The sequence below is a fragment of the Plecotus auritus genome (genome assembly GCF_963455305.1).
Source record: "Plecotus auritus genome assembly, chromosome: 6".
Classification (NCBI taxonomy): domain Eukaryota; kingdom Metazoa; phylum Chordata; class Mammalia; order Chiroptera; family Vespertilionidae; genus Plecotus; species Plecotus auritus.
In genome coordinates this window covers 45,662,375-45,679,161 of record NC_137773.1, presented here as the reverse complement: position 1 = coordinate 45,679,161, position 16,787 = coordinate 45,662,375, and the positions used below count along the sequence as shown (strand labels likewise).

Here is a 16,787-nt window from a genome sequence, read left to right as displayed (position 1 = left end):
TTCTCTTAAAGTATACATTCTTCTCTTCCATATACCATTCTTATAGTCATACAATCATATCTTCATCCCTAGCTCTTATTTTTAGTGATAGTATAATGTTACTGCTTAAGGTTCCTCCTGCAGCTGACTCTTCAGAACATGTGGTTTCTCAAGGCCCCACTGGTCATAGGTCTTGCCTTTTACTGCATGAATTGCAATAGTCAGAGGGGAGGTAATGTTAAACCAAAGAAAGCAAACGCAAGTTATGAATGGCAAAACATATTTGCAATCTCAGAAAAATTCATGTTAGAATATATAAAGAATCTCTTCAAATCAATACCAGAAAAATAGGCAAAAGACTGGAACATGTACCTCACAATGGCCAATTAATTTATGAAAAGGTGTTCAATTTCATTGTCAGATACTTGCAAATTAAAACTGCAGTGAGATGCTACTACACACCCACTGACTAAAGTGAAAGCCATGAATCCAGCTATTGACAAAGATATAAAACAACTCTCTTAATATAGCCTGTGGGAGTATTAGAACTGACTGATGCATACTCTCAGAGTCATCCTATATAATAAAAGCCTAATATGCAAATAGACCAAATGGCAGAACGACCAGCAGAATGACCGGTCTCTATGATGCACACTGACCACCAGGGGGCAGACGCTCAGCGCAGGAACTGCCCCCAGCCCGCAGGCCCAGGCCAGCCAAAGTGGGTATTAGCAGGGGGCCTCCTCAATCACCCTGCCAGTCACCCTGCAGAGGAAGGCAACTGGCGGCAGTGGCAGGGGGCAGGGCCGGCAAGCAGGTGGTGCCAGGCCGGCCATGTCAGTGGGGGGCCCCTGATCGCCCTGCCAGTTGCCTCACAGATCAACCCTGATTGCCAGCCAGGCCTAGGGACCCTACCTGTGCACAAATTTCATACACCAGGCCTCTAGTATACCATAAGAAAAGACCTTTATAAGATAGTTCATTTAACAGTAGAAAGCATACTTATATTAATTTAATGCATTGTTTCTAATGTTTCACCATGAAGAACAATAATTGATGTAGGTTTCTGGTCAATATATTTTTTTAACAATTTGAGGAAGTTATTCCTGTTTTTTAGTATGCCACGATTTTTTATTATGTATAGGTGTTAAAATTTACCAAATCTAAAGATGATTTTTCCTATCTCTCTTTTTTAATTGCATTAATAGAGTTTCTACAGTTATAAAAATTTTAATTGTATTTAGTTTTATACTACTGTCAGTTTTAGCTAGAATGATCTGAGAAAACATTTTAAGAATCAGTATTCTCTCTTATAGAAAGCTGCCTTCAAAGGAGAGGGAGGTGACATATTAGGAAACTCAGTAGTTGACCAAAGGTAAGGCTGAGTTACCAGAAAAATGTTATTTTCTTAATTATATTTAATTATTGTCAAAATAATTCCCTTAGAATTAGGAATGTTTATTTTGTAATCTGCTATACAGTAATTAGATTTGAGTGATCTGTCATTGAATTGAAAAGGGGAAAAAAAGCCAGTATCGTAGTCTGTAAGAGTGGTTCTCAACTAGGGTGCTTTTGCTTCTGTCCCCTCCCCCGATATTTGACAATGACTGGAAACATTTTTGCTTGTCACAACTATGGAGGGCGAGGGTGTTACAGTTATCCGTTGGGTGGAGGCCAGCGATGCCACTAAATGTCCTGCAGTGCCCAGGTCATCTCCCCACAACAAATAATTATTCAGCACAGAATATTAATTTAGCTAAGGTTAAGAACCCCTGGTTTGGGGAAAAAGCAAAGTATTGATTACTATGGGGAAAATTATAATAAGAATAGTAAAAGTCTTGATGTACAATTTATTTCACAAGTTACATATCTATTAAACCAGATTAAACAGAGTATGCCTTTTTTGGTATTTTTTCTTTAGCTTTTCAGCACCTCTTATTACTGAGTATGATAAGCATCTGGAAGAGCTAAATGGGCAGCTGAAATACTATCAGGTATGACATCATAGTTATCAAGCTTTTTGTAATATTTTATTATAAGAAAAGAAAAAGTAAAATAAGAGTCCCTTTAAAAAAAAACACATTGATAAGGAAGAAAATATTTAGCTCTCCGTGTGTGTGTGTGTGTGTGTGTGTGTGTGTGTGTGTGTGTGTGTATTATCCTTGGTCTGTTTTTTAATCCAGTGTTTCCTTGCTCCTGCTACCTGGCAGGAGCATCTCTTAGATGTGTAGAAACATCCATTAATCCATTATTTGCTTACATCTTTATTTTCCCCCTAGAAATACCCAAAACCATTATATCTTTTTAGACCTTTCTCTTTATTCGTATTTCCCATTATATGGTTTCTGAATTTTCTCTCCAATTTCAAATATTATGTCTATCAGATTAAATGCTATTGATCCACTTCTAATATAGGGCTAAGCTGTGGCAGGTTTTTTCTAAAACTTCTTAGTAATTAGGGTTTATTTTAGGAGCGAAGGGGAGTGAAGAAACCGAGGAAGCTGTCCATACCGACATATTATCATGGGTCTCAGCATTTTTAAGATTAGGGTATATATCAGGTTCATGGAGAACTGGAGGTATAGTACATCATTATTTGGGAAACTATCTGAATTTTAGTTAGCTACATTTTTAGAGTATACCTAATATTTGTCATCTCTTTCTTTGATTTGAATTTTTTTTTAATTTTCCTCGCAAATTTTGACCTTTCTAATCGTTGGCTAACCACACAGTAGAAGCATTTCTTAAATAGATGCTATATGTTCCAGTGAAGCCCACCAAGAAGTGATGGCCTCTTAGAGTGTTAATATAATCATCTTTTTGTTTGGCTCAGATACCAATCCCTAAGTCCATTTAGTTGTGACAAGGTAGCAGAGTTCACTTAATGTAATGCAAAAAGAAGAAAATATGCCTGTGGTCATTTAAGTTTTGAGCCACCCATAGTAATGTCTTCTAATCTTTCTCATTGACAGTAGCAACAGAAAGCCCTCTTTTGCACAAATGGCATTTTGCTTTTATTCTTAGGACCAGTGTGCTTCTGCTGGATTCCCTCTTTTGGAATTGCTGTAATGACATATAGTTTCAATTGTTATAAAATGGAGTAGCTTGTTATCTTGAAATTAAACTGTTTAAAATTTTAAATTTTCATAATTTATCTGATTTATGTATCTCTTCAATCAGCTATTTTACTAAGGCGTTTAACTTCATTTTTCCATTTGGCATTCTCCATCTGAGAGTGATTACTGAATTAATGACAAGAGAGAAGCTGAAAGCCCAAGGGTCTGTGATAAGAATAGTTGCTACTTTTAGATAGATAAAAAGATGCTGATAGCTACTTTTAAGAACAGTTGCTCACATAGATATTATTGATTAGAACTAGTACTTATTTATCTTATTGACCCAGTGAAAAAATAGTATATCTTGAAAGCAAGAGAAGTATCACTATAGTTTTCTATATGAAAGGTTTTCTTCCTCACCCTAGCCAGTTTGACTCAGTGGATAGAGCGTCGGCCTACGGACTGAAGTGTCCTGGGTTCGATTCCTGGTCAGGGGCATGTGCCTGGGTTTCAGGCTCGATCCCCAGTGAGGGGCATGCAGGAGACAGCCGATCAATGATCCTCTCTCATCATTGATGTTTCTATCTCTCCCTCTCTCTTCCTCTCTGAGATCAATAAAATCACATTTTTAAAAAATAAAATCACCAAAAAAAAAAAGATTTTCTTCCAGAAAATGTAAATAATAGGGGGAAATTTGATGATATGAGATTTAGTTTCCTTCCAACCTCTAAGTAATTTGAAATATTTTACACTAAAAAATATTTAGTGTGACTGTAATCCTAGCTAATACATACAGCTTCCACATAATTCCAAGATATTCTAACATTGTTGCAACTTCTAAAGATCAATTTTTTAAAAAATTACAAAGTGAGAATAATTGCTACACTAAAATCTAGACCTCCTAGTTAGTGTGACATTCAAGAGCTGCCACCTGTCTTTTTAATTTTATCTCTCACTGCCATTATTCCATGTATGGTCAGTTCTCAATTATCTGGTAATAAATTTCTTCCTTATGGTTTAATTGTGATTCAGGCACAGCAGGGAGCTGGGTAAGGTTCACTTTTTGAGCCAGCTTTGTAGGTAGAATTAGCTGGTACTGATTTTCTGGGCCAAGCTGCCTTCAGCTTCTTTGGCAGGAAGTGGAGAAAAAGGCTGGGAGCATCACCTTTCCCACCTGCCCTTGCCAGGTTGCACCAGGCTTGCCACCTCTCCTTTAAGGTAGGTGCCTAATCAAGACAATTGGGCAGATCAGGAGTTGGTTGCAGTTTTGTTTTAACTGTGATTTTACATGGCCTTCTTCCTGTTCTTCACTTCCCATTCACTCCTATTGGGTTATATATTTTTTTGCTTGTTTGCTGTTACTTACATTTCTCCCTACTTGAAATGCCCTTTCTTTCCCATTGAACTTCTGTTATCCTTTTATCCCCTCAGAGAAAATTTAACCCTACCTTTATCTCATTCCCTTTACAGTATATATTTTATTATTCTCTGTATTTTAGTCATTTTTTACCCTCTTCCCTACTAAAGTATATCTTAGTGACTACATTGGTTTACATAGCAGCCTTGCGTAGTGTAGAGTTTACACAATTAATAAAAGTAGTGAATCAGAGCCTGAATGAAATAATGCTAAAGAAGGTCTTCACATATTTTCTTTTTTACCATAACTTTTTACTTTTGAAATACAGGCGCTTACATGGGCTTCACTTAAACTAAGATGAATTAATTAAAATATGCATTCACAGTATAGGGAGCATCTGATATTTGTTATAGTGACATAATGAGGAATATCTTTTATCTGTTTTTCTATAAACATCTACAAATCATAGGAATTACATTTATAAATTTTCTCAATGTGTTTGTAAAATACTTTTATTTATATTCTATTCAAAATGAATGCTTCCTCAAGATCTGTGTATTATTAAAATATTCAGTTTTAAGATTGCTTGTTAGAAGTAAAAAATAATTATTTCTTTTCTGGAGACTAGTGTGATAGAATATGATTGCTTGCATACAAATGGAGACCTTATAGAGATCTAATTGTTTGGGAAATGTATGACTACAACCATATTTTATTCTTTCAGAAACAAGTGGGTGAGATGAAACTACAACTTGAAAGTGTCATCAAGGAAAATGAAAGGTATATTAATTAACTATTGTTTCTTTATTTTATTATTGTCTTAGTTTAAATTTTTTGTTGTTATTTAATATTTTATTTATGTGGTATACTGGTTATGAATGTGGTCTCTTGGGCCTGATTTCTTATTTGATTCCTGGCTCTATTACTAGCTATGTGACCTTGGATAAGTTACTTAACCTCTTTGTACTGTAGTTTTGTTTTGTCTATAAAGTACATGAAATATAGTACATAATGAGCACCATATAAATGTTAGCAATTATTAATAGTATAGCATATAGTATGTATATTATAAAATATACTGATAAAACAAAAACCTGTCAAGCACTCATCCAACTAAAGACCTACTGTGTTCCCAAATTGATGTATCTATCCATGTGTTCCTTCTCTATCCCATCCTTCTTCCCTTCTGCAAGAGGTTAACACTATCTTGAATTTTGTATTTGTCATTTTCTTTTAAAAGTTTTTTATAGGTATATGTATTTGTAACAATATGTTTATTTTTAGTTTTATTATTTTATGTGTTTATTGTAAATATTTTCTACTTATAATTATATGAATTGATTTGAAGTTTTTCTGATATTGTAAAACTTTTTTCCTCCTAAGTTTGTATCATTTTAAAATAAAACACTTAGTCTATTAATTTGTACCTTCCTGTGCTTTCTTTTAGTTGTTTCAAAGTAGGAACTATCTATAATTTAGTTTAATATTAATATTTTAATTGAATTTATTGATGTGACATTGGTTAATAGAATTATATAGGTTTCAGGTATATAAATCTATAGTACATCATCTGTATATTGTATGTTTACCACCTCAAGTCAAGTCTCCTTCCATCACCATTTATCCCCCTTTATCTTCTTCTACCTCTCCCCATCTCTCTTCCCTCTGGCAATCACCACACTGTTCTCTGTGTCCTGAGTTTTTCTTTTCTTTTTTGCTTAATACCTTCACCCTTCTCACACAGTGCTCCCAACCTCTCCCTCTGACAGCTGTATCCATGAGTTTGTCTCCACTTTGTTACTTTATTTTGTTCATTAGGTTCCACATATAAGTGAAATCATAAGGTACTTGTCTTTCTCTGACTGGCTTATTTCATTTAGCACAATACTCTCTAGGTCGCCTGACTATAATTCTGAAAACCTTAAATTCTACTTCAAATTAAGTTGAATAAGTTGAATTTAAGGTTTTCAGAATTATGATCAAGCTTATGTAAGAATAAAGCCTCAATAATCTAGATTCCATAACTAGCAACAATTTTATTCTCTGTTTATTAACTGAGATGAAGAGGTCAAATAAGCTTTGTGAAACACAATGAAGAAAACAACAAGTAATTCTATAAGATTTCATATCCCATTTCCATTTTATTGACAGTATGAAAATACTATCACATTTTAAATATTTTTCTGAATGTCTTGTTTTTTCAATTAATAAGGTATAGTATCTGAATTTTACCTTTTTGAAAATTTAAAAACGCAAACTGGTTACACTTGAATTCATTATGACCAATTTAATGCTTTTGAAATTGTAAGATATTTTTCATTCTTATCACACAGTATTTAATGGTGATTAAACACTTCTAATTTTTTGTTCTGCTTAAAAATGATTTTTTATGTAAAGAATGATTTTTTGACCCAAATGTTTGTTTAATTAACCTTAAATATTAATTACTGTTACTAAAATTAATTTAGATTATTACCGTGTTAACTCTTTGTTCCAAAGGTTGCACAGTGAATTAAAAGATACTGTTGTAAAACAGTTGGAGGCCCTTCCCTTTGGCACAGAGATGGGAAATGATATATATATAGATGATGAAACAGTCAGGAATCTTCAAGAACAGTTACAACTAGCCAATAAAGTAAGTGACATTTATATATTTTTAAATTATATCCTGAATAAACCGAGACTTTGTAAAAATCTGTGTTAATTGCTTGGGCTGGTGTGGCTCAGAGAATGAGAGTCAACCTATGAACCAGGAGGTCTCAGTTTGATTCCCGGTCAGGACACATGCCCAGGTTGTGGGCTCGATTCCCGGTGGCATCGAGCATGTGGGAGGCAGCCAATCAATGATTCTCTCTCATTAATGATGTTTCTACCTCTCTCTCCCTCTCCCTTCCTCTTTGAAATCAATAACAATATATATTTTTAAATCTGTGTTAATCATTATTTATTAACTAGAGGCCTGATGCATGCAATTCGTGCAAGGGGCTTGGCCCTCGCAGTTCCAGCTTCGTCCAGAAGGTTGTCCGGACATTCGTTCCATTATTCGGCCATCAGGTCTAATTAGCATATTATGCTTTTATTATTATAGATATTTTTAATTGAATCATAAAGCTTTTAATATGAATTTATGTTATAAAATATTTAACATCAAGAAAATTTTTAAAGAGAAAAATCATTAGTTATCTATTTCTGTAAATTTGTTTTTTAATTTTCTGTGTTTTCTTCTGATACTCTTGTCTTCCATATTCAAAGATTATCCTATCTAATAAAAGAGTAATATACAAATTGACCGTACCTCCGCTATACCCACAAGCCATGCCCACCAGCCACGCCCATCAGCCAGTCAGGAGCAAATAAGCAAATAAACCCAACCAAGATGGCTGCAGCCACAGAGAGCAGGAGGGAGGCTTGGGTTTCCCCTGCAATGGAGGAAGCCAAGCTTTCTGCACACCCTAGCCGGCCCAGGCCTCTGGTTAAGGCTACAAAGTTTCAATTATAGGAGATAAATTAATCCCAACAAAAATGGTGGCAGCCATGGAGCTGGAGAGAGCAGGAGGCTGGGGTTGCCCCTGGCGATGGAGGAAGCCAAGCTTTCCACACACCCTGGCTGACCCAGGCCTCCGTTTAAGGCTACAAAGTTTCATTATAGAGGATAAATAAATCCCAACAGAAATGGCTGCCACCATGCCACAGAGCGAGCAGAAGGCTTGGCTCCGCTCCATGCTACAAAGTTTCAATTGTAGAAGATAAATAAATCCCAGATACCAAAGCCTCAGCTTGGGTCACCGGGGGGCGTGGCCAGCCTGCAAACTTGTCCAGGCCACCCCACGCCCCAAGGGAACCCCCACCCTGATCCGGGACACCCTTCAGGGCAAACCAACTGGCCCCCACCCATGCACCAGGCCTCTATCCTATCTAATAAAAGAGTAATATGCAGATTGACCATCACTCCAACACACAAGATGGCTGCCCCCATGTGGTCAAAGATCCTGCCCCCATGTGGACACAAGATGGCCTGCAAGGGAGGGCAGTTGGGAGGGACCAGGCCTTCAAGGGAGGGCAGTTGTGGGCGATCAGGCCAGCAGGGGCGGGCAGTTGGGAGGGACCAGGCCTGCAAGGGAAGACATTTGGGGGTGATCAAGCTTGCAGGGGAGGGCAGTTAGGGGTGACCAGGCCAGCAGAGGAGGGAAGTTGGGGGCAAACAGGCTGGCAGGGGAGCAGTTAGACATCAATCAGGCTGGCAGTGGAGTGGTTAGGGAGTGATCAGGCCGGCAGGCAGAAGAGATTAGGGACAATCAGGAAGGCAAGCAGGCGAGCAGTTGGGAGCCAGCGGTCCTGGATTGTGAGAGGGATGTCCGACTGCCCACTGGGATCGGGCCTAAATGGGCAGTCGGACATCCCTCGAGGGGTCCCAGATTGGAGAGGGTGCAGGCTGGGCTGAGGGACCACCCCCCCCCCCGTGCACGAATTTCATGCACCGGGCCTCTAGTAGAATTATATTTTTCTAAAATGATACTTCTACGATTACATTTTTTCTTGTTTTATCCACATAGAAACTTAACTATTTGGGAAGCCATGTTCTATATATCCTGTTTTCAATACTAATTTTTTGTGATTATACCTAAGGGAATTTTAATCTAATTTACAATTTTATATCCGAGGTATCTCATCTCTTGTATGGATTTGAATCCCTATTCTACTTTCTTGCTGTGTACCTCAGTTTCTTCATTTATATAAGGGGATTAGAAATTCTGTATTACAATTTCGATTTTATGGTTATCTATGAAGAGTCATATTTTTTGTTACTTGGAAATTTGGTTTTGGAATTATTTACTTACGAAAGTGATATTGTAGATTAATCAGCTAGCTATATTTACCTTGGTAAAGAGCATGTATTTAATATTGAGTTTAAAAAGTAATAAGAGGGGAAAAATGAGGGAGTCATGTTTTTTATTTTGTTCTAGACTAGTGTAATCAGGAAGGACTTATAAATGTTTATGTAGACTAAATATATAGTAGTTTGTAGTTTCCAACTACTATATTGTAGTTTCAAAAAACAAAATCAAATGAACAAAATAACATGTCTCTAAAAAGCATCTCTCTCATAGTAGTTTTGTTGCTATAATGTCCAGTGCTAGATTTTATAAAACTTGAAAATTACTTATTCTTTTTTAACATTTTTTTTTACTTTCTTTTTAAAACTATACTCTCATTCCATACCCTTTTCTCCTCCTGTCTTCCCTCTCTTTGCCTTTCCATCTACATCCAGCTTGGTCTCCTGTCTCTGAAGATGGCCCTACTTTTTTGCTACATTTGGATCAGTTATTTAGTAGAAGATTTGGTGAGGTCCAAGTTTGAGCACTCAAAAAGAGGAAAGCAGATTGGCTACAAATTTCCCTACAAAGGTTTTTTCCAGACTCTGCCATCAACTTGCTGAGGGACCCTATGCCAGTGGCCGGGGAGAGCATTAAGAAAATAATGCTCACTACATGCTCCTTTAGTGTTTCTCAGTGAGTCTGGTTTCATGACTCCTCATCAAGATACTTAAGAATTATTGAGGACCCCAAAGATATTTTTGTGTTTGTAAGTTATGTAGCTATTAGTATTTATTGTATTTCAAATTTAAACATGTTTTTGAAAACAAATGGAAGCATGGGACCACATTCCAGTAGCCATCAGTGATGACAGCTTCACACAGCATATCATATAAACTTCAGGAAACTCCACTGTACACTCATCAGAAGATGAGTAAAAAAGGCAAATAGGCCGAAACCGGTTTGGCTCAGTGGATAGAGCGTCGGCCTGCGGACTGAAGGGTCCCGGGTTCGATTCCGGTCAAGGGCATGTGCCTTGGTTGTGGGCACCTCCCCAGTAGGAGGTGTGCAGGAGGCAGCTGATCGATGTTTCTCTCTCATTGATGTTTCTAGCTCTCTATCCCTCTCCCTTCCTCTCTGTAAAATATCAATAAAATATATTAAAAAAAAAAAAAGGCAAATAGTATGTTTATATTATTATGAACAGAATTTTGACCTCAAGGATCCCTGAAGCACACTTTGAAAATTGCTATATTGAAAGAATAATGACTTGAGAAGCTTCTCGTTATAAAATGCCAGGTGAAAAATCTACACTAAGATGCAAATTGACCGTACCTTCATGACGCCCACCAGCCAATCAAGAATGAGTATGCAAATTAACCCAACAAAGATGGGTTAATTTGCATACGCAGGCGCAGAGCAGCTGGGGGTGGGGCAGCGTGGGAAGGCAGAAAGGCGGCTACAGCCAGAGCAAAGGCAGTGCCGGCAGCCAGGGGAAGGAAGGCCCATCCTTGCACAAATCTTCATGCATCGGGTCTCTAGTAGTATAATACAAACATTAAACTGTACCATTTCCAATTTTATTAAAAGAAAAACAAGATTCTCCTCAAAAATCACATTTATAAATATCAATACATCTAACATTTATAAAAATTATTATATCTAGATGTTAGCAATATTTACTATCAGCTGGTAAAATTATAGGTAATTCTTTTCTTTTTCTGTATTTTCCCAATTTTCTACATTTATTACATTTATTACTTTTACAATTACAAAAAAAGTCTTGTACTTTGCCAGGGGCAATTTTCTTTGTCAGTAATTTCTAAGGCTTACACTGTGTTGAAGAACAAGGAGAGTGGTTTCATCCCTATCTCTGATCTAAGAGCTTTAATTTTGCCTATGAAATCTAAATAAATAAAAAAATTCAAAGAAATTTTCACCTTTTGTTTTATTCTCTAAATTATTAATACATCTTCATATCATCAAAAATATTACAATTATATTATCTTTACACAAGTTCTATTTTTTTCTTTATTTTTACTTTTTCCCATCATCATCTATCCCCCTATACCAGTGGTCGGCAAACTGCAGCTCGCGAGCCACATGCAGCTCACGAGCCGCGGTTTGCCGCTCTGTTGACTAATGAGTTTGCCGACCACTGTCCTATACCCTCTGCCACCCCCAACCCCCCCCCCTACAAACACTACACTGTTGTCTATGTTCTTTTAATTTTATGACTTTTATACAGGAATTCATCCTGCAAAAGAATATGGTTAATTTGTACTATGCAGTAAATAGCCTGCTAATAATTTAATGAGTTCTCAAATATTTTTGTTTTATAGGAAAAAAATTATGTTTTGGAACTCTGGCAGAATGTTTCTCAGGAGTTGAACAATGTGAAGAAACTTTACCAGGAGAATAAGACTGAGGCCCAAATTCAAGTAATTGAAGGAAAAAAACAAAAGGTAAAATTGGCTATCATTGTTTTCTTGTATAGCAATAAGAAATCACATTCTGGAGAAACTCAGTTTTGGAGAGGAATACCTAAGTTTCTAGTGTGTCCTTTATGTAACAGTAAATAAATCTTTGATAGTTAAAAATTTTTTGAGCCGATAATTAAAGCAGTTCCTACTGTACATTGGATTTTATAACGTCATCAGCAGTGAAAGCCATATTTAGTGTTAAGAAGCAGCTATTAGATTATCCTATATAATAAAAGAGTAATATGCAAATTAACCATCACTCCGCTACACCCACAAGCCATGCCCACAAGCCATGCCCACCAGCCAATCAGGAGCGAATATGCAAATAAACCCAACCAAGATGGCTACGGCCACAGAGAGCAGGAGGGAGGCTTGGGTTTCCCTGGAAATGGAGGAAGCCAAGCTTTCTGCCTGCCCTTGCTGGCCTAGGCCTCCACTCAAGGCTACAAAGTTTCAGTGATAGAAAATACATAAACCCAAACAGAAATGGCGGCAGCCACGGAGCTGGAAAGAACAGGAGGCTAGGGTTGCCCCCAGCAATGGAGGAAGCCAAGCTTTCCGCACACCCTGGCTGGCCCAGGCCTCCGCTTAAGGCTACAAAGTATCAATTATAGAAGATACATAAATCCCAAAAAAAATGGCTGCCGCCACCGAGCAAGCAGAAGGCTTGGCTCCGCTCCAGGCTACAAAGTTTCAATTGTGGAAGATAAATAAACCCCAGATACCAGGGCCTCCGCTTGGGTCGCCAGGGGGCGTGGCCGGCCTGCAAACCACCACAGGCCCCTCGCCCAGGCCGCCTCACACCCCAAGGGAACCCCCACCCTGATCCGGGACACCCTTCAGGGCAAACCAGCTGGCCCCCACCCATGCACCAGGCCTCTATCCTATCTAATAAAAGAGTAATATGCAGATTGACCATCACTCCAACACACAAGATGGCTGCCCCCATGTGGTCAAAGATCCTGCCCCCCATGTGGACACAAGATGGCCACCACAAGATGGCCAGCAAGGGAGGGCAGTTGGGAGGGACCAGGCCTGCAAGGGAGGGCAGTTGTGGCGATCAGGCCAGCAGGGGAGGGCAGTTGGGAGGGACCAGGCCTGCAGGGGAAGGCAGTTGGGGGGGACCCAGGCCAGCAGGGGAGGGCAGTTGGGGGGGGACCCAGGCCTTCATGAGAGAGCAGTTGGGGGGGACCAGGCCTGCAGGGGAGGGCAGTTAGGGGTGACCAGACCTGCAGGGGAGGGCAGTTAGGGGCAAACAGGCTGGCAGGGGGTAGTTAGGCATCAATCAGGCTGGCAGGGGAGTGGTTAGGGGATGATCAGGCTGGCAGGCAAAAGCGGTTAGGGGCAATCAGGAAGGCAGGCAGGCGAGCAGTTGGGAGCCAGCAGTCCTGGATTGTGAGAGGGATCCCAGATTGGAGAGGGTGCAGGCTGGGCTGAGGGACACCCCCACTCCCGTGCACGAATTTCGTGCACCGGGCCTCTAGTCTATAATAATAAAAGTGTAATATGCTAATTAGACCAGACAGCCGAATGACCTTCTGGACGACCTTCCTGATGACCATGCTGTGACATCCACTGTTGCCAGGCCAGCCAAGGCGGATGTGATGTGATTGGTCGGGGCCTGGCCATTGCCCCATGATCGTTCTGCAGAAGGAGGCTCAGGCCACCAGCTGGTGGGGCAATCGATCATTTGGGAGGCTCCACGATCACCCCAAAGAGAGAGGCCCAGGCCACCGACCAGCAGGCTGCAGCGGGTGGGTAGGGCCTCCCTCTGTGGGGGCGATCCATCGTAGAGCCCCAGCCAGGTAGGCAGGGCCTACCTCTTTGGAGCGATCCATCGAAGAGCTGGGGCTGGGTGTGCAGGGCCTACCTCTTTGGGGCAATTGATCGTGGGGTTCCCAGACTGTGAGAGGGCACAGGCCAGGCTGAGGGACAACCCGCTCCCCACCCCCCACCCTCTGTGCACGAAATTCATGCACCGGGCCTCTAGTTATGTATAAATGGACCTCTAAAGCTTTTACAGTCTTCATTTCCGCCTCGCTTAAAAGAGACAAAAACTATTCATTGGATCATGACAAATGGAGAAACCTGCTCAACTATGGGACCACACTATATAAAATGAAAATTAACACCTTTTATATATATATATATATATATATATATATATATATATATATATATATGTGTGTGTGTGTGTGTGTGTGTGTGTGTGTGTGTTTATTGATTGCAGCGAGAGGAAGGGAGAGGGAGAGAGAGATAGAAACATCAATGATCAGAGAGAATCATGGATCTGCCGCCTCCTGCACGCCCCCCACTAGGGATTGAGCCCACCATGCAGTCATGTGCTCTGACCAGGAATCGAATTGTGATCTCCTTGTTCACAGGTCAACACTCAATCACTGAGCCACACTGACCGGGTAAAAATTGACACCTTTAAATGTGAACTTTTACTAAAATAGATGTTAAATTTGTCTAACATAAATTAATCAGAATAGAATTTTACAATTTTACAATGGTTGCTTAGAGATGTCTTTCTATCAAAAGCAAAAATCATTTTATATTCTCCCAAAGTGGACATCTAGCTTTCACTTCATACTTCATGTTGATATAAACTCACTATCTCACAGGACCATCCATTCCATTGGAAAACCTGTCTCTTTTATCCTTTTGTTCTTTTTCTGCTAGGTACATTGACAACTGTGGAGTAATTCTAGTTCAAGTAGTTTTTCTGTAGAGTTTGAGAAGGCAACTGTTGGAAATTTCTACTTAAACAAGTCATAGTAATATTGACATGATGCTTTGCAGTTTACTAAATAACTTCTCTATATGCCTGGGGTTGAAAATAACCCATGTTGTCTGATCCGTAAGACTAGAGATCTAGAAACCATTTCTAATATAATTAAGTTCTCTAAGGTTGTTTCCTTGTTTAAGTCAGTCAGCCAAGCATTTAGATGTTTGTTTTGTTTTTCACCTGAATAAGATTATGTTTGCCCTGTAGCTTGCAGTACATTTTTTTTTTACAAAACTTCACAAATAATACTCTGTTCTTATTTTCCCAGTTATCTAACAATCTTTAATTCTGTCTCCAGACGTACTAACAGCTACTCCCAACTATTTGTCACTTGCACATGTAATTTTAGTAAGAGCATTACAGATAATCAAATGATTTAAACCTTGTGGCACTCAAGCTGTGAGAATTTTTAAAAGTGGGAGTGGGACAGTAACTCCTTTGCCATGTTTTGCACTGTAGGTTTCGTATAGGTTTGAATGTGGCTTTCCAATATTGGATAGGACTTCTCTAGCATGTCTATTGACTAATGAATTGATTTCTAGATTATGCTTTCACACAAAAACAGAAATAGCTACATTACTTTCCATATTGCCACCTTATTTAATTTCAGTAATCATTTATTTAAAAGTTTATCATTTCTTCCACTCTTAATTCACGCAATAATAGAAGAAATGCTGCTGATTTCATCTAGACTGGACATAATGATTTTAAACTTGATTTTAGTTTAATTTTAAATAAGCGTTGCAAACCAGATTCTCTCTATGTACTCCCATATTTTTTACTGTAGAATCAGCTGACCAATTTTCAACACTTAAACAAGAAACTTTATGCTAATACTGAGTGGATAGAAATGGTAAGTGATAATACCATTTAGTGTACTTATTTATATAAACTTTAAATTGTCGCCATAAATATTTATTTACGCTAATGTAAATCAACAAGAAACTTGTTACATGACATTAATATAGGTAAGCAGTACTCTTTTCTCTTCATCCTTCTTTTTCTTTCACATTTTTTTAAATATATTTTATTGATTTTTTACAGAGAGGAAGGGAGAGAGATAGAGAGTTAGAAACATGGATGAGAGAGAAACATCGATCAGCTGCCTCCTGAACACCCCCCACTGGGGATGTGCCCGCAACCAAGATACATGCCCTTGACTGGAATCGAACCTGGGACCCTACAGTCCGCAGGCTGATGCTCTATCCACTGAGCCAAACCAGTTTCGGCATTCTTTCACATTTTTAATAACATGACAGAGTTCACAGTACTTTCTGGAGATCAAAAGCTAACATCTATCTGAAATGTATTTTAATTTGAAAATACTCATAGGTTTCTTAGGATCTCCTGAGAGTAACATAGACTGGGACCTCCTCAAGAAAGGGACTCATGCACTGGTAGGTATGTAATAGGAGGAAGAGAACTGTTAAATCAGTGAATAGCCTCATTTATTAAACAACAGGACACTAAGAACAATTTGTTAGTTGACTGACTACCAGAACTAACTGGTACACCTACATTTCCCTGTGATTTTTTTCCCTAAATAAATATAATCAGCCCTCCCACTTATGGTCTTTACCATTTTTTCCTCTCACTTTCCTTTCCTTTTCTTTCAGATTTTTTTTTCTCTTTTTCCTTCCATTTTCTTTTCCTTCTTGGAATTTTATTTTACCTCATTATTGAGTAATGGGATTATGACATCTCAGGTAATTATTCTCCTTCCTTTCTTTGTTTTACTTAGTTACTCTACTATTTTTGTTAGTACCTAATGAAAATGTCTTTGTTTAAGTGCAGAATTGTGCCATCAAAAGTAAGTTACCTAACTTTATCCTGTATTTTTAAATTTCCTCTTAACTCTGTAAAAATATTAAATCAGTTTCCCCTGTTTTACTTATGTTAACATTTAGAATTTCCAGCCACTTATAGTTTTTATAATACACTTCTTAGGGTTTTAAAATAGTATTAAAATCCAGAACAAAATGACTGATTTCCATGATTAGAAGTCCTATTTCTACATGAAATTGATAGTTTAACATGACAATTATTCTTTCTTTCTTTCAGTATATCCCCTAGAATTGTGGGGATTATATAATTCTTTGGTATATAATACAACAGAGCCCCTATTTTATTATAAACAACCCAAAGTCATTGTGATGGAAGTCATGAGAAAAGAATATATACGTAATCACAGGGAACCCATTAAGAATTTCTAAGGCACAGAATTTATATATTCAGGCCAAAATTAAACTATAGATACAAGAAAAATGTTAAAGGAGCAAACAGGATGGATAAAAGAGAGTTGTGTTA

At 38.3% G+C, this 16,787-nt stretch overlaps 1 protein-coding gene across 7 annotated transcripts in view; it reads left to right on the top strand.

Moving 5' to 3' along the window:
* Positions 1 to 16,787, top strand: part of SCLT1 (sodium channel and clathrin linker 1) — a 122,282-nt gene that overhangs the window by 10,621 nt on the left and 94,874 nt on the right. For 6 of the 7 annotated variants that reach the window (XR_013961020.1, XM_080676897.1, XM_080676896.1 and 3 more), the window contains exons 3-7: positions 1,296 to 1,354; positions 1,901 to 1,973; positions 5,117 to 5,172; positions 6,892 to 7,027; positions 11,549 to 11,671. Coding sequence is in view for 6 of the 7 variants with exons in the window: in XM_080676897.1 (XP_080533023.1) it covers positions 1,296 to 1,354; positions 1,901 to 1,973; positions 5,117 to 5,172; positions 6,892 to 7,027; positions 11,549 to 11,671 (447 nt within the window). In the remaining variant the exon portion in view is untranslated. Of the gene's footprint in view, positions 1 to 1,295; positions 1,355 to 1,900; positions 1,974 to 5,116; positions 5,173 to 6,891; positions 7,028 to 11,548; positions 11,672 to 15,267; positions 15,334 to 16,787 lie in introns of all 7 variants that reach the window. The other variant, XM_080676898.1, reaches the window with a different exon arrangement.